Source organism: Dermacentor andersoni, chromosome 5 (assembly GCF_023375885.2).
Source record: "Dermacentor andersoni chromosome 5, qqDerAnde1_hic_scaffold, whole genome shotgun sequence".
Classification (NCBI taxonomy): domain Eukaryota; kingdom Metazoa; phylum Arthropoda; class Arachnida; order Ixodida; family Ixodidae; genus Dermacentor; species Dermacentor andersoni.
The window spans coordinates 172,269,055-172,297,053 of record NC_092818.1 but is presented as its reverse complement, the minus strand read 5'-3'; the positions used below and the strand labels follow the sequence as shown (position 1 = coordinate 172,297,053).

At 45.0% G+C, this 27,999-nt stretch overlaps 1 protein-coding gene across 1 annotated transcript in view; it reads left to right on the top strand.

The window, feature by feature from the left end:
- LOC126532187 (ATP-binding cassette sub-family G member 1-like) overlaps positions 1-19,176 on the top strand; it is a 40,321-nt gene extending 21,145 nt beyond the window's left edge. Inside the window, exons 5-11 of the mRNA XM_055070560.2 lie at positions 2,948-3,062; positions 7,517-7,779; positions 8,765-8,842; positions 10,630-10,798; positions 13,163-13,263; positions 15,450-15,598; positions 18,666-19,176. Coding sequence (XP_054926535.1) covers positions 2,948-3,062; positions 7,517-7,779; positions 8,765-8,842; positions 10,630-10,798; positions 13,163-13,263; positions 15,450-15,598; positions 18,666-18,807 — 1,017 coding nt within the window. The 3' untranslated portion in view covers positions 18,808-19,176. The remainder of the gene's footprint in view (positions 1-2,947; positions 3,063-7,516; positions 7,780-8,764; positions 8,843-10,629; positions 10,799-13,162; positions 13,264-15,449; positions 15,599-18,665) is intronic.
- Positions 19,177-27,999: the final 8,823 nt, after the last annotated feature.

The following is a 27,999-nucleotide window of genomic DNA, read 5'->3' as shown; positions in this document are numbered from 1 at the left end:
ACGCTGTATGTCACGGCACTATTGGCTTGTGGCAATTCATATCCCGCCACGTGTACATGTTTTGTCCACATGACGCTAGGCAATTGCATCTATGCGATTACTTCTCTTTACGCAAGCTTCCTGACTTCTGTGTGATAAAGCGACATGTCGGAACCTATCTCACAGTTACTTGTTACAACCAATGACTTAACGCACGCCTGACTGTGTACATGCTCCCTGTCATTATTGGGTTGGTAAAGTTAGAAGGGTGGCCCCAAAATCTACACTAGTGTGCAGTGTGAGATTCCTGGATTTCGCAAGGCTCCTCCTAGAGGCCACTCATGAATTGTTGCTGCTCATTTACTTATGACTACTTCTGGCGACTTGGTATATATGACTACATTACGGGGCAAGTCCAGAAAAAGAAATAGACTTTCGATTCGAGAGTTGGTTAGTTCGATGTCTGCTGCAACCATTTAAGCAAAAATATGATTACCCTTATTTCTCTCATGACTCCTGACGCGCGGAGATTCGCGAGATAGTGCAACATCAGCTAGACCCTACTTATAGAATAACATCGCAAACTGCTGAATATATGTCGAGATTTTCGGAAACGTAAGGGCAATACTGGCGAACCACTACATACCTACGATAACATTGCTGATTGGCAATGCCTGTCGCCTATGCGTATTGCATAAACAAATATTTTTTTCTGCAAGAATTTAACATTTTTTGTCAGCGAGATTTTTAGAGGTGAGCACAGCGTCATTTCAAAAGTTCTGTCGTTCGTCCATAACGTGATATTCCACCAAGCCTTGCAGCAGCCTGTTAAATATGAACGCACCATATTCGCGTGCATTCACCGTGAAGCGACGTCAAGAGCGTTCGTCTGTGTAGTCGGGTGCAGTTCACTGCGCCTGGGTCCCCCAACCTGGCGTAACTTTTTTTTTTTTTTTGTAAGCACTGCTAGCATCAATCTTATTTTCGTCCCGTGGCCCAATTTTCCCTTGACTTTCAACAAACACTGCCTCCTCTAGGAGCTGTTGGCGCCACCATTAATTTGCATTCAAGTTTACAGTGCAGCGCACTTAGCCCAGACAATCTGCAATGCAAATTGACGGTTAGCACAATATGCATCTTTTCTTTTTTTTTTCATGGTGGTTTTAAAACGTTATTTCGCGCTACACTGCATTTATATAGGAGTCTGATTTTTCGTAATGCTGGCTAAGAAAGTCTAAGAGTTCTGCGCATAAAAGTGAAGATGCAAAATTACTCCAACTTTTCTACGAGAGCGAGAACAACGTTTCTTTAAATTTAATGCTTTAGTGCTATGTTTTACGCCATACACGAACGTTAGAAATTCACAATGAAGGAAGTCAAACGCCTTCAGCAAAAAAAAAAAAAAAAACTCTTTCTAAGAAATAAATTTTCTTTGGGTAAATTTTGAAAAATACTGCCCTAATTGGATTTCATTAGGTAATGAGTTATTAAAACTGCTATTTCACTTGAAGTTTAAGCAAAGAGAACATGTTCCAAAGCGCCAATAAATACAAGGCACATGTGCACGAATCACTTGCAGATCTAGATTTAGAGAAGCCCTCTTTTATATTTATTGTCAAGATTTTCAGACTACAAGCTTTAGACCTGGGTGAACTGCTGATTTTCAATTTCGCAATTTACCTGCCTAAAAGTGAGCCAGATACACCGTTTGCTTTGAAAATGCACAAGTACCTATTCTACGAGCAAATGAAAAACATTGAAAGTACGTTCAGTGCATTTCGTCGGAGAAAAAAAATGAGATCATGGTTGTTCCAATAAAACTCAATATGTTATTTATCAGCTGCGCTATTCAATCAATCAAATCAAAGGAGAAGTGACGCTTATATAACTTTACACCAAATATGCGGTCTTGAACGATGATTTTGCGTCATCAGAAGAATATTGAAGGAATGTTGCTTATTGTTTAAATACCGAAGTAAAAAAAAAAATGGAAAATAGGGCTGCGCTTTTTCATTGTGTGCCGTAAGGAACAGAGAGCCTTAATTTCCCAGCGTTTACTCTGGTAACGATTTCCACGTTTCTACTAAGCTTTCTTCTATCGATATGCAGCTTCGTCTCCCGGGAGCGGAGGGCAGCACTTTCACTCTATTCAAGACGTCACAGTGCTTTGTTTAAGGGTCGCTAAATAGAAATTTAGACTAATAAAGTACTCTTTCAGAACTTTATTTCTTTTTAATTTCGCAGTCTGACTAGCAGAAATAAACATGAAGGCAAAACTTTTATACTCTGTAACCATACGCTGGACTGCAAAAAATGAAATTAGACTAGGTACGTTAATATCTAATTTCACGCCCAAACCACGGCTCCGGTACATGACTGTTACATCACAGATACGAGAGTATTTTCTCAAATTTGGGTTGCGATGCAGCAAATTATCTCTAAGCTCCAGAATTTCAGTCTTTGGCTTCCTTGAAATAGAATAGTTTATGATTACATCTTAAATATTAGCTAGGCTCGACGCCCTCCAAATTCATAACTTCACGGCTAGCTGGTACGGGAACTTCAAAGCGACTTCGCAACTAGTCTATTGTTCCGCGTCTTTTTCCTTCTTTTCCTTTCTTTTTTCTGGTAATGAAGTTAACCATGACTTTATTGGTATTGTAGAATCAAAATTTACTATTACCGCCCAATTTTTTTTATTCATTCTCCCTTTAACGTTTTCCATTTGGTACTTGCGATAAGGAGTGAGTTCAAATAGCGCTTTTAAGAGGGTGCTGATGACGCTGAACTGCTCGATTGAATATAAATGTAATAATTTACTTTAAAGTGTTCCTAAAGTGTAGTGGTTGCAAAAGTTGAACCACGGCGACTTATAAAGTCCAAACTCATAATGTGGGGCAACGTTCCAGAATAATGCGGTAGCTTTTTTTCGCGATAAGACGCAGCCTGCTATATTATTTCGCGCCAGGTCTACGTGTTGGCCGAAGGCAGGCTAATCTACAGCGGTGTGCCGGCTGACCTGAGGAACCACTTGGGCGCACACGGCTTTCTCTGTCCAGCGGACGTTTCGATCACCGAATACCGTGAGTACGATCGCTAGAACGTGAAGGGCTTGGCAGTCACGGTTGTTTTTTTTCAGTGCAGACAGAGGCCTACTGAAGTGACAAAACCAACTGCGACACAAGCGCAAGTTGACAAGCGGTAATAAGAAAGCTGTCATTCAGGAAGTGCCGTATTGATGCACTATATATATATATATATATATATATATATATATATATATATATATATATATATAAGTCACACCCACATAAAGTAGACAATGAGTACAAGGAAAGCGTAGGCCTGGACAATTTGATATTTAATTGAAAGGCAGAAATTTTAAATAAACGATGAGGAAATGGACGAAAAAACATCTGGCCATAGGTGCGATGTGAACAAACGTGTTCGCAATACGCACGCAATTCTCTTGCCAAGCTATCATAGCCCCGTATGGTATGGTATAAAGACCTTTATTTAGGTCCTGAGGGATCAGTTTGGGACTGATGCGGTACAGAGAGGCCGAGCCCCTCTGCCATCACACGGGCCATCTGGACAGCCCTGAGTTGGTCCCCCAGCACTTCAGTGTGCAGCATCCACTGCCACCACTGTTCACCTCGAGAACCATCAACAGCCAACGCCAAGCAGCGCCAAAGCATGTGTTCTAAATCGAGCAAACCCCCACACTTACTACAATAGACTGAAACCCCGCAGTGCGGATTAATTTTATTTATGATGACCGGGTTAGGGTACGTTCGTGCCTGCAGAAGCCTTAATGTAACAGCCTGTGGCCTATTTAATTTAGAATGTGGCAGGGGGAATGCCCTGCGCCCTAAGTAATAGTGCTTGGTGATCTTGTTGTTAACAGTTGGTCCCTGTACTCAGGATTGGGATATCCAGCACCTTCAGGGACTACACAGCACACTAATCGTCGTGCGTCCGTGTGTGCCACCTCGTTGAGGTTACACAGGCTCCCTCCACTGTCCCCATGTGCACCGGGAACCAAGTAACTGTATGCGAAGTGATATCCCTACCCTGCAGCAGTCTGTTAGCCGGTTCCGCAACAAGTCCTCTCGAGGAGGCTTTAATCGCAGATCGTGAGTCACTAAACACCAAAACTCTTCTTGAATCAATCAGTGCTAGAGCAATAGCCACCTCTTCTGTGACCCCCGGATTTTGGTATAAATGGAAGCGGCATTTCTAACGCTCCCTTTCTCATCAACCACCACCACCGAATAAGCATTTTGCCCATTAATCCACGCGGCGTCAACAAACGCAGACTCCTCCTCCTGATCCTTTGCGTCTCGCAACAAAGCCCTAGCTCTCGCGACCCGCCTCCCTACATTGTGCACGGGGTGCACATTCCGCGGAAACGGACGAATCATGATATTTGCCCTAAGGTTCACGTTCAACTCGTGTAGGGGCACCTTATCGTGTGACACAGCCACCGATTCTTCAATTGATTCTAAAATATACCTACCCGCTAGTGTACTTAGCAACCGCTCCCTCTGTGCCGCATGCTGAGCCTCGATAATTTCATCTAAATTATTATGCAAACCCAGTCGTAACAACATATCGTTTGACGTAGTCACAGGCATACCAAGCCCAGCCTTGACCGCTTTTCTGATTAATGCTTCCAATTTATTTTTCTCCCCTCTATTCCAATTCAGCATAGCTGCCACGTACGAAAAATGACACATAATAAATGCGTGAATTTAGCGCATCGCACGTTCTTCTCCTAAACCCCGATGCCTATTAGAGATCCTTCTTATAAGTCTTACGGTCTCCTCCGTCTTCTTGGTAATACGCTGAATGGTTCTAATGTTCGATCCATTCGCTTCAAATACAAAACCGAGGACCCTGATTGCTTCAACTTTGGGTATCAACGACCCTTCCCTAGTATGGATTCTAATACAAGGCTCAACTTCCGGTACCCAACCCTTCGGCCTACGACCTAGCTTTTTAGATTTCAAGATCAACAACTCCGACTTTTTAGTGGAGCACTTGAGCCCCATGGGACCCAAATACCCCTCCGTAAGCGTTACCACCTTCTGCAGCCTAGCCTCAAGCTCTCCATCACTTCCGTACATCTGTCCGCTTTCTTGGGTGTTTATTCGTGTGTACTAATCTTAACGCTGGTAGTGTTAGCCAGGGCTACCACTATCGGCCTTGGCGGCGAATGCAGAACATTTTTTTCCCTGCCGTTAGCTGTCACGTGGTACGTGAACTTCTGGATGGACAACTGACCGCCCTCGTATGTGACGTGAAGGCACGAAAGTTGCTATTTGTATGAATGAATGAATTATGGGGTTTTACGTGCCAAAACCACTTTCTGATTATGAGGCACGCCGTAGTGGAGGACTCCGGAAATTTCGACTACCTGGGGTTCTTTAACGTGCACCTAAATCTAAGTACACGGGTGTTTTCGCATTTCGCCCCCATCGACATGCGGCCGCCGTGGCCGGGATTCGATCCCGCGACCTCGTGCTCAGCAGCCCAACACCATAGCCACTGAGCAACCACGGCGGGTTGCTATTTGTATATATGTGTGTGTATATATATATATTCAACTTGCCCTCTCTCCCGCTACAACGGCAGCCCACGCACTGGTGCTGCGGAGCGACCGTTTTCTCCCTCCTTGCCTCGGGTGCACGGGAACCTAGCTGCCGCTACTACCCGCCCCCCTCACTCTCCGACTCACGTCTCCCTCCTCCTGTGTGCTTTTTTTTCTTTTTTCTTCTTTTTCTTTCCTTTTTCTTTCTTTTTCCCTTTTTTTCCTCACTGACCTCCTTGCTCTACATACATGTGACTCCACCTTCCTCTTGCCCTGCATAGCTGCCAAAGGCCGCTGTAAATCTGCCAAGGCGCCGAAAATCAATCACTGTCACAACTGTTCCTCTCGGTTTGATGTATGTAAGAACGACCGGGCACCCGGTCTGGTGTCTTCACTACCAGGGCCGAACTGCCATTTTTTTGTAAACCCTGATGAAGATCGGTCCACCGATCGAAACTGTCGAGATTAAATACTTGTTCTGTTTACCTTGTAGCACCACTCAAGTTCTTTACGTTTGAAAGGTAGCCTGAAGAATCCCTCTTTGCCTACTATATATATATATATATATATATATATATATATATATATATATCGATTTAATATTGCTGGAAATGCAAGCGCACGTAGAGAAGCACAAGAAGAAGTTTAATTACGAGCAATAAAAACAGCGCTAAACAACAGGACGAGTGAAGGGACACAGACAACAGCATAATCATGAAGCAACCAGCCCAAATGCGTACTCTTCTAAAGAAGTTTGAATTTCGACGTCTCGACGATGGCAAGCATCCACAGCTGAATTTATACATTTTCTCTTTAAGAAAAAACAAGTTTAAGAAATGAAAGTACGAACTATATATATAACGCAGATTTAAGAAAACTGCAGAGGGAATGTGGGCTAGAATGATGATCCGCAACTTAAAGTTCCAAAGTGAACAACGATAAGTGCTCTATCTGTAAGAAAAAAAAAAAGCTGCCTGTTTTGAATCGGCTGCTTACAGCAAGTTGACTGACTTAATCCGGTCCTTCATCGCACTTCACCTGCGCTGTACACATGGTTGTTGGGTACCGTACGACGCTAAACCTTTACCGCCATGGAATCACCAGAAACTAGGCATCTCTCTGAACCAGCTTCCATGCGCCTGTGTGGTTGTGAGAAAGGAGTCACTCTTCGTGCCCACGCGGGTGACCTGGAGACAGGTCACTCCAGTGACCTGGAGAGCGAAAAGCAGTCGGTTGATGAGCACCAACGTCGTGAATGGGGAAAAAGCCACACATATACTGTGAAGCACAGCAGCTCGGTTAGTTTTGCTTTCCTTAAAGCGCAGAGAAATAAAGCGATTTCGGACGTATTTTAACTGCGGCATTACGGCGCTTGTTCCACGCCACGTGGTGTCCTGTTAAGGCATATCTGAGGCGTCATTTAAGAACACTCCAGGGGCGCTACAGAGGCCATGGAAAGCAGCAACTCAGCTCCAATGGTGGTAATTAAGCCAAATTATGACTGCTAGATGCGCTTCTCCTAATATAGCCACAAAGCTGTTGTGTTCTTGTGGAATAGCGCACTCCGAGTGGTCTCACGGCCGTCAGAATGTGCTATTACTTACAAATGCGCAAGTGCAGGCTACGAGTTTGCCGCTATAATGTTATATCTACTGAAGTGCAACAAGAGCTGATCGCGGCGCAGGCACAAGATTGAAAGGAATAAGCACACGTATACCGCGCCAAAAGGACTGCATAGTACGCAAAACAACGCGAAAATGGGACAAGCGACACAAAAAAGGACGAGACGGGCTTTTCTGTTATCTCAATCCCACTCTTGTGGTGCTTGCGTATTATGTCTTTATATGAATCAAGCCCGGCTAACAACCGTTTTGCAGTCAAGAGCACGCGTGGTGCCGTGTCCGCTTCAGCCTCACGGAACTCTCAAAACGTCCTTTGCCCCAGTGCTGCAGGTGGCCGCCAAGATGTACGGCGGACTCCGCGCGCTCGCCGAGACAGAGACCATGAAGGCCAAGGAGATGCAGCAGCAAATGAAGCAGCCGCTCCCTTCGGCTGAGCCTTCACCGATCGGTGCCCCGCCAAGTGACCAACCGCAGGGCGTGACGGTGGAGCCACGGCGTTCAAAGGCGACCGAGGCCGTCGATGGCAACGACGAAGGCGGCAAGGCGACCGGAGGGCGACGGAACAGTCTTGGCAACATATTCGAGGTCGGCAGCGTCCTTATTTTCTTCCTAAATGGGAAGTCAGTATTTTGAAATAGGACCAGTCATAAGGCTTTATCTATTGCAGCAAAGCCAGTGCGGGTGGTTTTGTGGATGGTGCGACAACGCACATTTTCGATCAGGGATTTGCACAGTCAGCCTCGCTCTTAATTAGTGAAAGAGATAATGTCAGCGATCATTTCTGTTACCATTTATTCGAGCACGAAAACGAGTCTGGATAGTTTAAGATGTTGCAGAAACTGTTTTTTAGGTGCAGGTATTCAGTTCTGTTCGAAAAGTTATTGCGTTTCGTTGAGGAAACTTGTATTTCTGTGAAGTATTGAGGCCCGCATGATGGAAAATTATGTAGGACGTGATACACAATAAATCGTGAAAGTATATGCTTCGGAACGAAATATACTGCAGTAGAGTCATTCGGAAGACCGCCTTGGTTAATTCTTTTTTAAAAAGAAAGAAACTAAGAAGCTGTCACATATCTGAGTTTGATAGCTCAAGATATCATTGCTGTTTCAATGTACAGTGCTGATCGATCGAAACACGGAACTCGCAACGCATAGCTCCAGGCGTTTTTTTATTATGCCGGTGGCCGCTGGGGACGCCGAGCTGATGCACTGTGGTACAAGATAGAAGCGAGAGCTTTTGTGAAGCATTGTAGCTGCACTTGTTCCACCAGCGGATACCCAGCGCCTACCGGTGGCGCAGAAATGCGTCGGCAGCCGCGCGCTCCGTGTATCGCATTTCGATTGCCGAGAACTGTACCCGTGCGAAGTCATTTAGGCTAAAACATAAATGTCTCTCTTGTGCGACGTGGCTTTTTGCGGAAGGTGTCAAAATGTTGTGATATGGACAACCGTAGGGCGTTAAAACAGCTCATTCTTGCCTGGGAAAAGGAGCTTTTACTCAGACCATGTACGCGCTCATTTCAAATGTAAGGCATATCCCTTTCTTACGTATTATTTGTCTTTTCCAGGGTCGCGAAACGGTTGACAGCAAGGACCTGTTCTCTCTTCTTTTCAACAGGTTCATCTTCTACACTTTCCGCAGTTCGGTAAGCGCACTCCGACTCCCTCTATTTATTGCGTTAAAATTACGTTTGACTTTATTCACCTTCTCATTCTGTAGTTTTCACCGTTGTGTTATAATGAGGTCTTCAGAGAACCCCTAAACCTTAGGAAGTGATAAGTTATGACATAACGGTGAATATGAATATGACCAATCAGAACGAAAAGGATCGCAATAGCTCTACGTAAGGATTATTGTACGCATACAAATCAGCAGATGTAACTACTAACGGAAAATTCTACGAATTTTTACAAGTCTGTCGTCGCAGTAGCCTGCACATTTAGCTGCACCGCGAAACATATTATTCTTTCACAAGGTGGGCTTCGTTTATGCACTAAGTAATGCGGAAAAAAGAAAATACTCACGCTCTGAAGCGCTTCAGAATGTGCACACCTTGTAGCCTCTTTGAACGCGGCTTTTATTACTCACACTCAAATATGATAGACCATCTAGGCGACCAAGTAGATGTGCTGTACTCACTGTTTGAGTGACTCGTCATATGATATGTGGTGCACGTCGTAGATAAGCGTGTGGCACGGCCAAGTTCACCGCGTTTCGCTTCATTGACTTTCCCTCACAATGTGCGCCGCGCGCTTAGTACATCACTAAGCAGCCATACGAAACATACCGATGGGTACCGAGACTAAACTTTGCCACTATAATGTTACCGCTGATGAACCATAATCTCAAACATTAACTGAACGAGAGTGATTTCTGAAGTAACTTGCGATGTGCAGCAAGCTTCATGAAATGGAAGCTAAATCCACCCGAGATTATCACTACGCTACAAAAAAAAAAAAAACCTTGTAGCTCGCCGCCGCCGTTGTCGTCGTCGTCGGCGTCGTCATCATCATCATCATCATCATCATCATCATCGTCGTCGTCGTCGTAATAATAATAATAATAATAATAATAATAATAATAATAATAATAATAATAATAATAATAATAATAATAATTTTCTTCTTCTCTTTTCCTTCTTCTTCTTCTTCTTCTTCATTTCAGGATGAAGTCTCCTCCAAGCGATCACCATTTACTCATGCCTTTTATCACGCTAATTTCATACGAATGGCGAACTTAAGATAGATACCACATGATCAGGAACAAAGCACCGTAAAATGCGCTAATTTGTTTCAAGTGTTAAGTGCTTCTGCGACACTTGAACACTTAAGGCAATGAGAGAAGAGGACGACACAGTAAGGTCCTGTGCCGATTTAGGAATGTCGTTCACGGAGCGATCGCTGATCGTTTGCAGGTCTTTTATTAATCGAAAGTCTTTTACTGACCGTTTTACTAAATGGCCGCTTCTTAATGTAGTGTACTTAACGTTCCTTGGGCGTCATGGCCAATTAGTAAGCCCAACCATATGTGTCAGTTATCACTCCCAAGCCGCAGTTGATCGCAGTTCTCTTTTTCTGCTACCGCACCGATGGTACGACGTACAAAGACCTTCGGTGTGTAAAATGGGATAGTGAAAAACTATAAATGGTGTTTAAAAGACCATGTGGTGGGACAAGTGCACAGTTTACGATAATGGGGTGCTAAGGCTTCATCTAGAGCACTTATATTCGACAAGGAGCGTATAGCTTCTACTTCCTTTTCCAATGTTGGCATATGACTGAGGTGGGTATTAATTTCCTGCTGGCATGATGATTCTTATATAAGCTGTGGCATCGGAAAGATGGGGCCGCGCTGGTGCTCTCCCTGCTTAGGTCCTTGCATGCATTGCACGAGCCTTCTAATGCATTCTACCATATTACTTTCGGTGTGCAGGTGTACATGTCATACAGGCAGTTCATAAATATCTCGTTCATCGTCATCTTCGCGAACGTGTTCAACTCGGTGGGTGTGGAGCACAATTTCACCGACATGAACGTCGCTTTCGTCTTCCTGTACATGTCCTGCCTATCTGGATTCTCGCTCCTGAGCGCAACGCTCAAAAGTGAGTATGCACCGACCGCTCTATTCCGCTCCGCTCGACAAGGTTAAATGGACACTACATAGATACAAGAATGTTTGAGCTGTATTAGTTATTTATCCTTTTACAATACCAAAAAAAGCCATTTTTACACTGAGAAGAGTCTTTGTAAGCTAGGAAAGACTCAAAAAGTAAATGCGGGTGGTGACTCCGCTTTGGAGTTCACGAACGAGCATGCCGTGGAGCCTTGGATTTTGACGTTGTCTTCTATGGCATAGCAAACTTTTATTGGTTCAGATGGAATAAAGTGTATCCTAAAGGAGCCAAAGAGAGAACTTAGTAAGTTTCGAGAACTTTTACAGTGCCGTGGCATCCCAAATATGGGAATATACTCGTGGGAAAGATGTTAAAGCAATACACGAACCAATCGCAACAGAATCTTTAAAGATGAATGAATGACATACATAGAGAAAGAAGTGTAGGCGCTTCCTACAACGGTCCGGGAATATAAGGAATTGGTAGACTTTATGCTGCAAGGGAAAGAGAGACAGGGCAAGAAATTGCTTTATAGGAAAGAGGTAACCACGCAAGTGGTAAAACGAGGAAAAAGCAAGCTATAGAAGAGCATAACGAGGCGTCTAGGGTCATCGAGAAGCCAAGAAAATGGGATAACAGGAAGAAGAGTAGAAACTCCTGATGTCACGCTGACTTACTGGCGCTCATGTTTCGATGCAAAATAATAATAATAAAAAAGAAATTGAACTTCGACATTCATTTTCTCTACTAGTAATCAACCTACTACGGCGGAATTAATTACAACGAAGTTTCGAAAAAAGACTTCATTAGTATAAGCTGATTAGTGCTTCTCCTTAGGATCCAGTTAAGCCTTGCCTTATGCCAATAGAAAACGTGGCTCTTACGCTCAGCCACTATCACTCTTGACTGCAACATGAACGCAAAGGAGTAAATCTATTACGAGATCCAAGAAAAAACTGCGCAAAAAAAGGGACAAGACAAAGAAAGAACCACACGACACGGGCGCAGCTCTGCGCCCGTGTCGTGTGGTTCTTTCTTTGTCTTGTCCCTTTTTTTGCGCAGTTTTTTCTTGGATCTCGTAATGCTATACCAACTAGCCCCTCACCGTACGCTTCTAGAGTAAATCTAACCGTCTCCTACGTTTCACTTGTTGAAATCATGACGTGCGATTTTAACAAGTGGAGAAAAATTGAAAGCGTCCTAATCATGAGGAATATATTTGAATGGAAATATTTGTAGCATGTAACTTGCATTATCAAGTTTAAACGTACACTACATAGAAAAAATATATATACGCTTCATGCTTGCGACGCTAATCAACAGGATGAACTGAACACAACTGAACTTGCTGCCTATAAATGCTTTAATGGCGATATAGTCGTGTTCTATTTAAAGGGACACTAAAGAGAAAAAGTATTTCTTCTGTATCAGTGAACTACTCTATCACAAAATCAAAAACACCACTCTTATCACTATAAGACGCTTTATAAGCCCGAAAAAGGGCAATAACAAAGGACAGGTGGCGATGCCTCTTTGAAGTTCCCGCAGCAGCTCGTTGTGACGTCATGGATTTGCACAGCATCTTCTAGCGCATGTAGTTAATTATTTAGCGGCAAGGACAGAATACATTGTGTTATAAAAGTGCGAAAGATTTAACATGGCGAGTTTCGGAAATTTTCCTGGGCCAAGACAGCCTAAATACGAAAAATACTTTGAAATTCTTGACGTCAGAGTCACGTACCATTGTTGGGGATTCCGTGCGAAATTCAACACTGAAAACTTGATCTTCCCTTTATCGTCTAATAATCAACTACAACCAGAGTTTTCAAAGAACGTTTTATTCGTTTAAACTGATTGTCTTTCGCTTTGGTGTTTCTCCAAGCTCTGACAGCCGCAGATGGGAGCGTTTAGGTTCAAATCACTCAATAATCGCATGTCCAACACACTACGTCGCCTACTTCGACGCGGACAGTCCAGCATTTCTTGTTAATTGGAATAGAATACAGTCTTTAGTTAACCAATCCAAGGTTAAGATTATGCCAGTGACAATAACGGAGCATTTTTGATACCGATGGAGTCATATCGTATTTATGTCGCTCAACGACGCTGCACATCAGGAGCGAACTTTACAAAGATATTCGTTCATAAAAGCACTGTTTGCCGGTGGCCAGCGACTTTTGTTTAGTAATGGGCCGACGCCATGATTCGCTGGCATTTTCTCTTAAGAACAGTTCAAGCTTAAGAACTGTATTCGGCGGTAATACAATTGCGTTAACGACAAACTGCACAAAGTGCGAATCGACGGGTGGCCTGAGTGACGCAGTGCTGTTTTTTTTTTTTTTTGTGATTCAGCACCTTTGCTCATCCAGCACGCGATCCACGAGCAGCGCTACTCTCTCTACGGCAAGAAAATTTACTTCCTGGCCCGGGTCACGTGTGACATCATGTATGAGGTGCGTGCCCACCACCCCTCTCTTACTGCTTATCCGCGACACAAAGAGTCAGTGTGGCAGCCAGTAAAAAAGAAATTTGAAGAGTTCTATTGCGATTGCCGCTGCCTTCGTATCCCTTTGTACTTTGAAGAGCTATATTCTTTTATTTTCTATCATAGCACTGGTATAAAGGAACGACCGTGGAATAAGGTATGCAAAGCATGAAATTTCGGGCTCCCCAATATACATGAAGTACGCGCGTTCCAGATGGCCCAGTAGTTCTATTATGCTCACTTTAGTCGTGGGCTGTATAAAAATGAATGAGTGCGCAATTTAGCCAACAGATAGTTAAGTTCCATTGGCTGCTTCTTCTTAAGCAACTTAATTAGTTTATTAGAATTTGTGGGCCATACTTTTATGACCGCTTATACACCCCCTGTATGAGAATTTCTGAGCTCTCTGGTTTGTTAGCATACATATGAGTCAAAAGACAAAAGCGAGTGAGTATTTGCAGCGATACTTTTCACCTCAATTCTATATCATTTATTAACCATTCTATTTCGTCGCACCACTGGTCTCAGGTTAGCAACGCCATGCCCAAGTGACGACTACGGAATGTGGCAGATGTAGCAAAGAAGCCATCGCTTAAAACGCTGGTGTATATCTCGTGCACGCTCTTGCCTGTTTTTTGCAAGCCTCACCTCAATCTCACGTCATGTACTGACACTTCTAAAATTCCATATACAGTAACGCATAATGATTCAGGGATGAAATAGTGTCAAGTACCTATCTGTTAGATAGAATAGATTAAAATGTGCATGATGAGAACGAAGTGCTGCCACGTAGATTTACCAAGTTTGATATTATGATTCACGCTGAAGGAAAAACTAGCAAAATATGCAATTGAAGCGAAAGATTTTTCCAAGGTGGTGTAACATGTCGTACAGGTAGCAAAGGAGGTGAACTCTAGCATGTTATCAATCGTCCAACTTCACTTTTCATTTTTAAAATCTAGTTTCATACAGTGCCGCACTGTGGAACGCTACAGCCACCAGCGTTTCGTTTCCTTCATTTCTTATCCTTTAAGCGTTGGTGAAATGTGTATTATACTTTAGTAAACTATGTAGCTTGCAGCTCAGACATGCAGCACGTTTTTCAAGGTGGCATTTTGCATTGTTGAATTTGCGTCTAGCGTCGTGCTAACGTTGAATAAACTTCCCTTTGTTTGTGCTTCGAAGAAATATCGATATGTGTATTACACAAGGGGCGCAGTACATTAGTCCATAATGTGCACAAGTTATGTACCGTAATTGAGCTTGTGAACGCGAAAATGCACGACACAAGTAATAAATACATAAAAGGCATGAGTACACAGAGCCATAATATGCAAACGCTAAATACTCCGAGCAGGTAAGTATGTAAAAAGGCCACAGTCGTCTTATTTTCTGTATTGCGAAGCAACACTGATTTCATTCACACCTAAGAGTTTTCCAGAAAAACCCCCATACTCTCTACAACGATCTGAGTTTTCGAGCATTTTCTATTGATTCGTATGAGTAAGCATTTTTATCAGTAGTGCGATGCAATACTACGTTTACTGTAACGCATAAGAACGTCAATAACTACGCATAAAGTACGTAAACACCTAACGCTGCTGTAACCACGCACTTTCATCCCACAATAGATGCACAGAATACCGACATAATTGGTTGTGCGCAGAGCTGTGTTCACATCGATGCAGTCATGGTGTGCCTGCCTTTCTGTGCGAGCGCTTGTTGGAGATGCAATGTAACGATTTTATTCCAATGCTATAAATACCTTATCGCGCTGCGTCAGCGGTGCGAGCGCTGTTCCGCCTGCGTTATCACTACTATCAACATGCTGTGATTGGGGTATGATAGGAAAAGAATAGAATGGAGCGAAATAAATCGCTTCGTTTTACCGCCCAAGGTTCTTCAAGTATAACTTCCACCGAACTTACACTGTCTTCTGCGTCCGTAGCACCAGAGTTCAATTCTGGTAGAATTTTGCATACACATCTTTCCGCACATGCTGTTCACCCTTGTTCCCGTAAGTCACATGATTAGGGCTATTGTATGAGATGCATACTCAAAGATTAGTAGATTGACAAATAAAGATCAATCAATCAATCAATCAATCAATTTCGTTTTACCCAGTGCTAATAGTTTTCTTCGATTCAAATGCAGATCATGTTCTCGGTGTCATCTGGAATATTCGACTACTACCTAACACACCAGCCGAAGGAAGAGAGCCGGATCTTCTTCTTCCTCTGTTTCGGCTTCCAGGTGTCCGTGCTGGGACAAGCTTTGGGCACGCTCATCGGAACCATCTTTGAGTACGAGGCAAGACCCCCTCTGTCTCAATGCGATGGACACTCTTAGAGCTACTCTTTTATTTTGTTTTTTTATATCATAATAGCATAAACAGTAAATTCGCATTCCTTTGACAAAATTGGAGTGGAGGCACAGAGCAGAGAGGAACAGAGCAGCAGCACAGCGAGATTATTACTTCTTCTCCTTTGAAACGTTCCATGCGCCTTGAGGGCAGGTGCGAAGGCGAATGTGGCGAATGGGCAAATGTTCAAGCCAGATTGTTTACCTTTCCGCGCTGATCGTCAGACTACCTTCGCTTCTCAGCCGCCATTGCTGCTGCACACTGAAACAAAACAAGGGAAACAAAGAAAACTGAAGGATAGGACGCATTTGCCTCACGTGACTTCCTTCGCACTCCGCTTTCCGCACGGGAATAGCGCAAGCTTTTCTAGATTGATCTCGGCATCGCCAAACTGAAGCTGTTCTCCTATTGTATCCCAGCGCTCATGCACCGGTTGGCCTATTGGAAAGCAGCTACTTTTTAGAGACCATTTTGGGCACGCTTTTGAGTGCTCCTGTTCGCCCACTGGAATGCGCCAAAATGAATCAATTTCAAACGACCAGCGCTAGATGCATTGAATTTAAGTATAAGGATTTTTATGCGAGATGGCCTACAGTTTCTTTATTTTTTTTTAACGAAACTTGATGAAACTCTCTGGTGATTCTTCCCGGTCACCTCCAATTATACCTTATGTCTCCACGGCTGCCGATAAAACATGCCACCAACACCGTGCCCTGAGCATGGACAGGAATACAGTCGACAGTTTAAGCACAGTCTCATATTTATTGTCAACCGTAGACCAGTCAGGCAGTGTAGGCAGTCAGGCAGTGCAATGCGGAGGGTCATTAAGCTGCGCATGCATTTAGGCTTAATGCCAGTTCATTTCCTGCCTGTGCGCATACCGTGAAATTCTTGTGAAGAGGTTTGTTACCCCAGTTTGCTTATAGTTAAACATAAGCCGTATTCACTAAGTTCATGCACTATACAGCGAATTCTAATAAACGGCGTCGGCCAGTAGTGACAACGAAAGTATTAATAACCAGACGCAAAATCGAATTACAAGTTCACGCTGAGTGGCGTCCACCTTCCAAGCGAGAGGGTTTCGCCAGTTTCTAACGAACTCTTTCTCTCTCTGTGCGCGCACCCTTACATGTTTACAGGTTTATTTCACTCGCTTAGATAAGTTCTTTGTGAGAGATGAGCTCAGTGCCTCAACCGCTTACAAAAATGGGAGGGCGGGATATAGAGTGTGTCTATCTGCGGCTATGCCTGTGTCTTCTACGCACAGAGTTCCTGACCTTGTGTGAAAAAAAGAAAACGAGGATGGACGGAAGCCCGAAGGTGAACTTTGCTACTCTCCAACTGAAGAGCACACAAATTGTGGGTAACTGTGCGCAAATTCATCATAAAAGTTTAAAGCACCGGCACCACTATAGAGTCCAAAGTCGTTGCAAGTGGGCGCTGGTGAACGGAGCGTCATGAGTTGGCACGCTTCGGCGCGGTAGCCTTATACCCCTTTGCAACAGACTGTTCGTTTCGTACAGCCCCTTCTGAACCCGATGAGATGCAAATGATGCGGGGTGGTGCACTGATAACAAATATTTCCGTCAAATGCACGCACTGTTGTATGTTCATACTCCACCCAAACGGTAATTTTAATGCGTTCGCATACTTAGGGTACTTCACGCACTTTCCGGGGGCTGGCTGGCTGGCTGGCTGGCTGTGTTTGTATCTAACCGTTTTCCCGCCTACCTGGGTCAGTGGGCGGAATGGTAAGCCCATCGGGTAGCTGTGCTGAGGTAACAGGGTTCGAAACCAATCATCGGACCAACATGGGTCACTGAATGTGTGGCACAGTGTACATACGTGCCAGCCCTCTACGAACCTCCTTCACGCCGAGATGGGTTACTGTAGACGCAGAACTGAGTAGGTACCGCTGCTCGAAGAAACACTTGGACGCCGACTTGCAGTACTGGGTACACGTATGTGCCACTCGACGTGTGTTAGTCTCCAATGGACCTCTTTGATGCCAACTTGGTTTACTGGGTATATGGCAGTAGGTGTGTGCAGCTCTTCAATTAACCTTTTTGATGCCAACTTGGCTAACTAGGTAAATGCCACTTGAAATATGCCGCGCTACAATGACGAATAAGATCCCTTAAATTTCTCCGATGCTGAACGCAATCGTACCAACGTCACAAGGGTTCTTCAAGGGCAGCAACCCGGTAGATTTGCAGGCTGCGGCACAAATACATTGGGTATGTGCCGCTCTTCAATGAACCTCTCGCCAACTTGGGTTACCGTGTATGTGCGGCATGCGAGGGAATAATTCTCAGCGTTCGCTGCATGCACCGGCACACCATGCTTCTCGTCTCGGAAGTCACGCGCGGACTTCGTGGCAATGCCACTAGATAGCACAGCGTGTCCAGAAAGAAATACGAGGAGCCCGGTTGCTTTACATGACGTGCTTCTCAAACGCCGTACATTGCGGTGGCTGCGCTATATAGTGCCGAGTGTTCGCAGGGAAACGCGAAAGAGGTGTCCCAGTGCAGTACACTCCTCATTGATACGTCGTTTCGAAGGTGGCAATATTTGCACTATATTGATTCAGTGCTAATGCATTTCCGTTGACAGTCATCGTGAGATGAGCTCTGCCACAATTCTTTTATAAAACGACATGACGAAAACTATGAAATTAGGAAAAAGCATAAGAGAAGTGCTAGTGCGGCGCTTTACCAATTAAAATACCACATCAGTCATGCTTCCATTCATCTTAGTTGTGGCAGTAGCTGAATCGGGAAAGTACGGCACACGGTAATGCGGAAGATGTCGGTTGGGTTTCCTCCTGCGGCAAGTTCCCTTTTCGTCCACATTCATTTCCGTTTTCGTTGTTACTTCTACATTTCAAACAAAACGTAACAGCTAATTAAACGTAAACGTAACAGCGTTGCCTGACTTCATTGTTTGCTTTCTTGATACCGAGTATACATGTAGTCCTTACTTTATTGGCGTCTTTTTCCCTACTCCAGATGGGCTGCATGGTGGCGCTCACAGTGTTCGTCTACTCTGTGGTATTCGGCGGCTACTTCTTCACCCCCAAGCAGCTGGCCTCCCACGTTATGTGGCTGCCATTCACGTCGTACCTGCGCTACGCCTTCAGCGGCACCCTGATTTCCCTCTACGGCTGGAAGCGAGGAAACCTCACCTGCCCCACAGAGGCCAACCACACCTGCCCGTACGCCGTCGGGACCGACGTGCTCGCCGCGTACTCCGTATGCGAGAACGAGTTCTACATTGGCCTGGTGACGTTGTTCATCGCCATACTAGCCGTTTGGCTCAGTGCCTGCCAGCTGCTCGCATTCAGAATCAAGTGGCGCCTTTGAAGTGAAGCGGAACGCGCCCGTGCTCAATTAACAGAAAATGTACATGCTGATGTAGCCGTGTTTGTTGTCCATGTGCTCGGGGTCTACCAATCTGTACCTTTACGAAATGTAAAGGGGGTGGTAGAATAAAGACGTGCCATTTTCTTTTTTACCTTGACCTATCTAAGCGAGGTGAAACTGACGGTGTGTACTGCGCATGTAGACGTAAATATGTGAAAGACCAGAAGCCCCGTTCACATGGAAATCGGCTTCAAGTAGCGATTCTACAATGAACTTTAACTGTCCCGCAAGGGCAGCTCAAAAGGTTGCCGCATTAGCGTTGACGGTGCGCCCTTATCTCTAAGGACCTTGTGACATGTCATTTTGTTTCCGTCACTTGGTGATATCTCACGCCGGGTCACATGCAAATGAAGCATTACCTGTGACATCTCATTTGTAGCTATGTGCGGAAACCAAGAATATCTTTCCATTATCTTCAGTTAATCAGCTTCGTTTCATATAAAGCATAAGCACTGTTCTAACAGGAAACTTTTATGTGCGGCTACATTAGTTCATCTTAGTTCACAAGTTTGCACTGGCAGACGTGGTCGATGTCGTCAGCCATCAGGGATGTTAGAAGGTTCGAGCAAAGTACTAGACCACTTGTCGTGTAGCAAGTCAGGTTGGTTATCGGACTACACGAGCTAAGAATGCATGGTGCATAAAACTGGTCAACTTCATATCAAGAGCAATCGTTACAAGCAGCGTGGTGAACGCTGATACGAAAAGAAATTGTAGAAGAGTGTGCTGTTAATTCATATGGGAGGTCGCTGCTATAATGCTTGCAGCGTGCCGCGAAGTTGTGTTGAATCGTTGTGTGGGATTGTTGACGTGAAAGCAAATGTTCGTGCGCCTCGATCGAGGCGCAAATAATGTATTATTTGGGCTGCACGTGGCCTATATCTCCTGAACTGGTATTTTAGCACCTTCGAGATGGCTCTGATTCAGCCATAACGCGTTGCTGAGGATTTATGATTATAGCAAAGAATAGTAATCTTATTCACGAAGCTACAGTATGGTGCGCGTAGGTTGCTGCATAACGCGTTCGTTGTTATGGAAATGGCTCGCAGTTCCGTACGTCGTTATTATATTTTCTGTAGGTGTGCGAGACCAGAGGTACGACGAAGCGTCCCGATTATTGAAATTTAATAGGAATATTGAGATTTGACTGCAATAAGTCCAGGTTTTGCTATTCTGCTTTCCTTTTTCTCACCCCCCCCTCTCTGGGGGGACGCAGGCTGCCGGTACACTGTTTTCCGTGGTAACGGCATCACTGCAGAAAAAAAAAAAAAATCGGCAGAACTCATGTCACTGGGACTACTGACGTTAATGGGATTAGCATTCAAGCAACGTAGCGACACCGTGTATTACCACTGCTGAAAAGCGTCATGTAGGAGCCCTGTACTGCAACCACGCTCCTCACTCCAGCTTCGAGAACGATGATGACGAAGACGACGATAATGATAACTAGATTGTTTTATTAGAATCCCATTTGAAACGAGGTAGCGACAAAAACTGGCCTACATTGTTTGATTTAATCCCGTTTTACGACATCTGCCACAATCGACCATTTTGTCTGTCTCTCCTTGATCATTCCGTTCTTCATTAAAGTGTATACCTCTGCATTTACTGTCGAATAAGATTGCTTCTGCTTCCAATCACACAATCTATATTGCAGAGTTGCACATGCCTCTGACAGTTTCGCTTTACTGCTTCTTGGGCCACGCTGCGCCATCTAGCGGAGTAATCTAGCGCCATCCAGTGAAGTAACCCCTCCTACATTCTTGGCATCCGAGACTGTATCGGCGGTGCGCCAGTGCGTTCTAACGGTGACAGTTAATCTCTCGCTGCCCGTGAGTATTCATGGCGCGGCGCTAAAGCAACGGGCTGGACACGCTGCTTCATCTGTAGGCGCGCGCGCGCGCTTCCTCTGCAAGATTGTATAGGGTCAAAATTGCGCGCTCGTGCGTGCCATCAGTGAGAATTATTCCTTCTCGGCCCACGGGCATTCATGGCGCAACGCTAAAGCTGCTGGCTGCTGCGATGGGGGAAACCGTGTGACGCGTGTGTGAATACACCCAGCGCCTGGGAAGTCTTAAACCCAGACCACACGTGCGCTTGCGGACTCGCGCAAGCTCGCGTCCGCGCGCCTACGCATGCGCACACGTTGCCACGCGGCTCCTAGGCGTCGAAACGGGGCGAGATCTCGGTGATTAGTTTCTCTCTGTTATCGCGCACTTGGACTGCCCCGCGTCGGTGCGCCTGGCTACGCAGCTTCGGCACGCTACATAAAACTCTCGGTGAATCAGATTTATATCATGCAAGAAAGTGCTTCTTCTTTCCCTTTTGTGCTGATCTAACAGCTATAAAACTATTACATTACGTTTATAGACATCGAAGCATTTTGAAACACTATCGATGACAAAGTCCAAAGTGGCGTTTGCCAAGGCGTCTATGAGTCAGCCCAGTGAGCACGCACTGTCGTGCGTCTTTGCGGATGCAAACTACCATGCCTCGCTGGCGCGTAGATGCGAGCTTGCGCGCGTTCGCAAGCGTACGTGTGGTCTGGCCTTTAAAGAATTTTCACGCGCAAGTGTATTAAGCCCGCCGCTAGTGAAGCCGACGATGCGATGTTTGAAGCCGAAAACGAAGCGAGCGCCGGAGGAGGAAAGCGCCTGGACATGGAGAAGAGAATCGCGCGCCGGGAAGGTACGAAGGAGCGCGCGGCAAAGCAACGCCAACTAGAGGAAAGTCTAGGTGGCGTCGAGCGAAGTGGAGGAGAAAAGAGGCGAAGCGTCGCGGAGAAGAAGGGTAGACGGAGGCGAGCTAGGTTGACCACCGCCACCGGTGTTGTCTGCGGAAACAACTTTCCGAGTTCGTCTCGTGATAAGATCGTCCACGCGCGCCGTATGTTGTTTGCGCAAGTGAAAGCGTGCGTCAGCGAGCCGACGATGGCGGCTCAATCTCGCGCGCGCGAGAAAGGAAAGCGGCGAGCAAGCGCGCAGTCTTCCCACCTGGGTGGACTCCAGTGGCAGCTGCGTATGGCACTGCCGCACGAGCCATATCTTGAAAGCGATCTGCGATGCAGACAGTTGAGGCATCTAGGCGCACCGACAGCCGATAGCTTTGCGTGCGCTATAGCACCCATACGCTTACGCGTCACCATCGTTCCCGAAGTTAAACGTCAGTAATTTTTTTTTAAAGTCAGGAGTGGTAAAGGGGCTCGATAGACACGAAGTCACTGACGTAGACTAAGAATGCTAATCGTTTTAAAGATCGAACACCTCGGATCTTCTCATTCTTCTAGCTTATTACTTTGGCTGGATTCTGGCGGGTCGGCAAGACTTCGTCCCCGGAGTGAGTGAAAGCCGTCGGTAAGGGCTTGTCCTACTTCCGCACCCCTGCTACATTTATAGTGGGTGACCATAGCATGCAATAGGAAACACGCACCGCACATTGCATCGCCGTCTGGTAACATTAGTTAGCGCACGCGTATTACGATCGCAAGGTCTAATATAAAGGGTTCGGTACTCTTACGACATGACTGTTGCGCTGAAGGGAATAATTTGGTCTGAACTTACTGCTAGCATCAGTAACTGTTTCGCTGTCCATATGTCGCGAAGGTTGTGCAGTTGATCCCACCTTTGGCGAAGCTATTCTAAAACAAAATAAAATGAATCAGTCAATTCATATGGTGCGTTGCAAATACGCGACGCCAAACCCTGTACTCGCAGGAAGTTGTTACGCTAGGATTGCTCGTAACAGCGGATGCCAGCCAATCGAGATATTGGACATATGCAAAGCCGGCAGGCCAATGCCAAAGCTCACTTGTGAAAGAAAAGGATTGTGAATTCGGCCATATATTTGTAGCGTCAAGACCCCGAGAGCTGGAAACAGAGTGGCGGCTCACGCAACAACGTTCCTCTCTGGAGTCCCACATTTAAGACCCTACGAGGAGCCATTTAGAATGTACTGAGTTGTACACAGATTTTACAATATCCTCACCGTGCTCATCGAATCTCAATTCCCACACAGCTCTGGTAGGTGGCACCAGACAGAGAGTTCCGGTGAACTATAATCACAGCAACGGAGCTCAAAGGGATGGAACGTGGCCAGTTTGCTACGGGGTTAACTGCGGGGAAAGAAAGCACCTAGGCATCGAGGGACCGTAATGACAATCACCGACGACGAAGCGAAAAAAAAGAGTGAGGCTCTTCCAAATGTGATTTGGCCTAAGTCATGTAGCTCTGCAGAAAAAAAAAAACAGGCGTGGGAGGAAAAACAGGTGCCAGCACGAAGCTGCTACCACAATACAAATTTACTAGCCATAGAAAAGCAAAACCTCGACGTGTAGTAATTGAGTATGAAAAAAATAGCGAGAGGACAGGTGCGTTCCCACTATTGTGTACAGTAGGAGAGGTTAAGCCCCTGGCCGATTGCTTCGCATAGCTTTTTTTTATATAAGAAGGTACAACTTCCGAAATTATTGTCCAAACTGCCATCAATCTATTTTTCTGTATTCTGGCAGAGTGTATATGCGTGTGTTTGTGTGCGCGCGAACGTGTGTATGTATGTATGTATGTATGTATGTATGTATGTATGTATGTATGTATGTATGTATGTATGTATGTATGTATGTATGTATGTATGTATGTATGTATGTATGTAGGCTGTTCATGTGTTTCTGAGCGTGTTATGGAAATGTGCCGCCGAAACAACACCTTGTCTCCGCCTTAAACAACCCACATCGTCATAGAAGACAGCAGTTTCAGTAAGTTACAAGACTGGTCTGGTAGGTGTTCCATCTTGTTAAACGGCGCGAAACGGGACAAAGCGAACGGCGGAAACGGTGGAACAAAGACAAGCGCTTCTCTTCATCCCACCTTATTTGCCTTCCTTTGTCTCGTTTCGCGCTGTATAACAAGATACATACAGTTCGAACACTGATTTCGCTGAATTCCGTTCTGCTCCTCAGGAGAGAAGTCCATAAGATCAAGGGTTTGCTTATACAAAATCATATCGAAGGCTTACCAAACTTAAGACATCCTGAAAACCTAAGCTGAATATGTTCGACGCTCATGCCTTCTTATGAAACTATAACAGTAGCTTATTTGCTTTCCGTTGAAAAACGATTACAAATTCTTAAAAAATGAGGTATCCAGTCAACTACACTTCTTTGCAAAGTGGCAACGAACTCCGAATGTCTAGACTAGAACGTGTCTACGCTTTGAGGCCATACAGCGTGTTCTTAGTAGGAACAACAATTTAAGAAAAATAATAAATGTAAACGAAGTACGACGGGACACCAATGTTCTGGCTTCAGTGTTCCCTGTTTCGGTCAGGTTTTTCGTCACCGAGGATGCTACACTGCGTTCAAATTTGAAACACGAGTTCGTAGAGGAAAGTTGAGTTTGCTACGCTGAAATTTTTAGTGCATAATCTGCATACGCAATGACACCCAGCCCCAGCTGCCACGCGGGGAACGTTGCCTGAGTTCGGATAGCTCTGTGCTCGCAGTGTATAGCATTTGTACTTGGGACGCTAGAAGACAACGACCAAAACAATAAATGACGAGGCAGTAACCAAGCATGAGCATGAACTTGCCCAAGAAAAAGTTCTGCTATAAATACGGAGAGAGTGAACTATTCAAAGAACTTTTTCATTGTTTTGCTTCTCGCAGCTACTTTCTTACAAGAGAGAATTGCAAGAATTCATGCACACGCGTGCATTCGGGCGAGAGAATCAAATTGGAGCTGAAACGGAGGCAATTTAGCTATGGCGGAGAATTTTTATTTCCAGTGTTTTGTGATTGTCCATCGCACTCGTAAGAGAGAAGTCTTTGAGAGCGAGGCAATGCAGTGCATAAGCGCCCGTTGTGCAGTTCCATGAAACAAACGAGTGAAACTGCATCCAACGAATAAAGAGATTGTAAGGCAAATGAGGAGGGCGTAGGTAGACTCGTAAAGTGAGCAAGGGGGGCGGACTTGGTTGGGATATCAGTACACACGAACGCAAGTTGGAGGAAGCTTTTGTACAACGCAGGACTCTGGAGCCTGGCCTTTTCTCGGTGCACGGATAGCTCTGGGCTGTGAGTCGATTCGGTGGTCACTATAGTAATAGATTAGGTATAGCGGATGTGCGGGCGGGGGATTGATCATCATTCTTTTAAAGACAGCGATGTTGTTGGCTCGAAATAGATTTCCGGCTTCGGGTGGAATGTTGTGGTGGAGCATGCTGTCAGCGCCCGCTATCGTCACCGCCTGCTACGGATGCGAGGGCCTTTTGCGAGCGGGGTTGACACTATGGCCGAATGATGTGACATGAACCAGCCACTTGCGGGCTGCAATCACAGAGGAGCGCAGTACATTGCTTTTGAAGCTCCCCAGCATTAAACTCGTTTGGGTTCATGAATTTCCACTTTACTCTATTTGCGATCACAATTCGTATGCTACGATTCTGCGGAATCATCTGTGGTTGAAGTCACCTCAGGGGTCCCGCAGGAATCTTTACTTTAACCTCTGGTATTCTCATGGTTTATATGTGATCTCCCAAAACATGTTACTTCAAAAATAAGTGTCTACACAGAGGATTTTATTATGTGCAGCTCCATTGGCTCTCTCGCTGATCATGAGCTCCTAGGGGATGCCATTGCTGCATTTTGCGAATGGTGTGCTACCTGGAAAATCAACATCAATTTTAACAAAGCTGTTGTAATGTATTTTACGAACAGGCAAGCGCCCTTACTTTTTGATTTCAATTGCAATGGTGGACCACTAGCAAGACTTTCTTAAAACAAATATTAAGTTCTTTTTGCATTCACCTTGTCATGGTCCAAACATATGAATTACTTCTGTTGTTAAGCGTTACAAAAATTTGGTTCCTTACGCTGGACCTTTTCTATTGCCTCGAGGGGTACTAAACAAGTGGCATACAAAACATTGATTCGCCCCACAATATATTATGCGTCTTCCGTTTGGAGCCCATATAAATCATGCGAAATTATTTCTATTGCGTCAGTTCCAAGGCAAACTGTTTTATTTACCGTCGCTTTCACGGGGATTTTTTGCCTACAGCTGCTTCAGCTCCTTTCAAGACAGCCGCAGATCGAATCTTTGAAGATTCTGTACTCGTTCAAGACTCGTAAGTTCACCTATCAGATCCGTCCGTCCCTTTTAATGCCTGCTGGCCCTAGACGTTACCATGCCTTAACTAGACGTTACCATGCCTTAAACATCAGACCACTCTATCCAGGCACTAACACTTTCAGCAATAGCTTTTTCACCTGCATGATTGAAGATTCGCATCTGTTGCGTATTGAAGACCAATTATTACTTCTCTCTGTTTTAGATGCTACAGCTAATGTATAGATTTTTAAACATTAATGTTGTATTCTTGTGTTCCTGTCTGTACATACCGCTGTCATTTCTTGTACACCCCCTCTTGCTATAGTCCCAACGGAATGCAGTATGTAATAATAATAATAATAATAATAATAATAATAATAATAATAATAATAATAATAATAAAATTAATAATAATAATCGCTTATTTTTATGTTCACCGCAGTACGAAGGCATCTCCCTGCGATGCAGTATGTATGTATAAATAAATAAATAAATAAATAAATAAATAAATAAATAAATAAATAAATCTTGGCCACTGGACGATGTAAAAAACACTTCACTGCAGCGATACCTTGGCATTTGCAGCGACTGCAATATGCAATGTCATTGTTTCACGGTGACGACTGTCTATAACACATCGACCGTATCAAATTTTCTTAGATAAGCAATTCCGATTATTCTTATATTCTTCAATTAGGGCAGTGTCATGACCATAATGTGATAATTTCTTTGCGGTTAGCCTTTTATCTTATTTTTCTCATATATTAGCAGCTGCCACGCACATTTTGCTGTAATGTTTACATCAGGAGTGCCCGCAGTCACATGCGTAATGTATTACTAGGCGACTGCGCAAATCCTGGTTAGCTGTCTGCAGGCGATGGCCTCGAGACTCCGTTAGAGGAAATTCCGCAGTTGACGTAAGCTTGTTGGCACACAATACGTTCGGACCTAGTCTCTCTCTCCTTGAACGTGGATTAAAACGTCACGTGAACAAAACGGAAACTTTATTTTGATTTGTAAGGGCGTTTTTCCGCTACATTTGATGCTGCTGCTTCGTCCACCCCTACGCGAGTTCTCGCTCCTACAGATTGCCGTAGAGCCGGGCTGTTGACGAAACAGCTTGCAATTGGACAGCTGGGAAATCAAACACCTGGGCTCTGGGAAAAAGAGGCAAGCGTCAGTGGCTGTACATCAAGACGATGGCTACGAGAGTAAGATCAACGGCAGACAGGTGACACCAAACGCTCTCGCGGATATATCTCTGCAGACAGCGAAGCCTTACCCGAAGTCTCACCGAAAATCCCGCGCCAGCTGGCGTTGTAGGTGGCTCATGTACAGCGCTATATTGTCTAATCTGTATACTATTCTTTACGCTCTTTGTGTGTGTTTGTGTTTGTATGTGTGGGTGTATGTGTGTGTGTCTGCGGGCGAAGCAGAGGACGAATAAGTGCCCTAAATGTGTAGGCGTTTTTCTGTAATAAGAACAGTGACAGTGACAAGAACTTTATTAGAGTGTCCTGAAGAACTCGATCGGGGGGAACCGAAGGCTCCCTGATCAAGTTGGTGGCTCCGCCCACGACGGGACAGGGAGGTGGTGACTCTCCGCGACGTCGCGGGCCCTCTGGACGGCCTGTAGTTGATTTGTGAAATCCGAGCTCTTCATCAAGGCGTCCCACTTGGACTTGTTATTAAAGTCGGAGCCCGCGTTGTACGAGCACAGCCAGAGCATGTGGTCGAAGGAGCAGCACGCGTGACCGCATTTGGAGCACGATTGCGGGAAGTTTGGGTCTATCCAATTAAGCGCTCTCGCGGTGAGG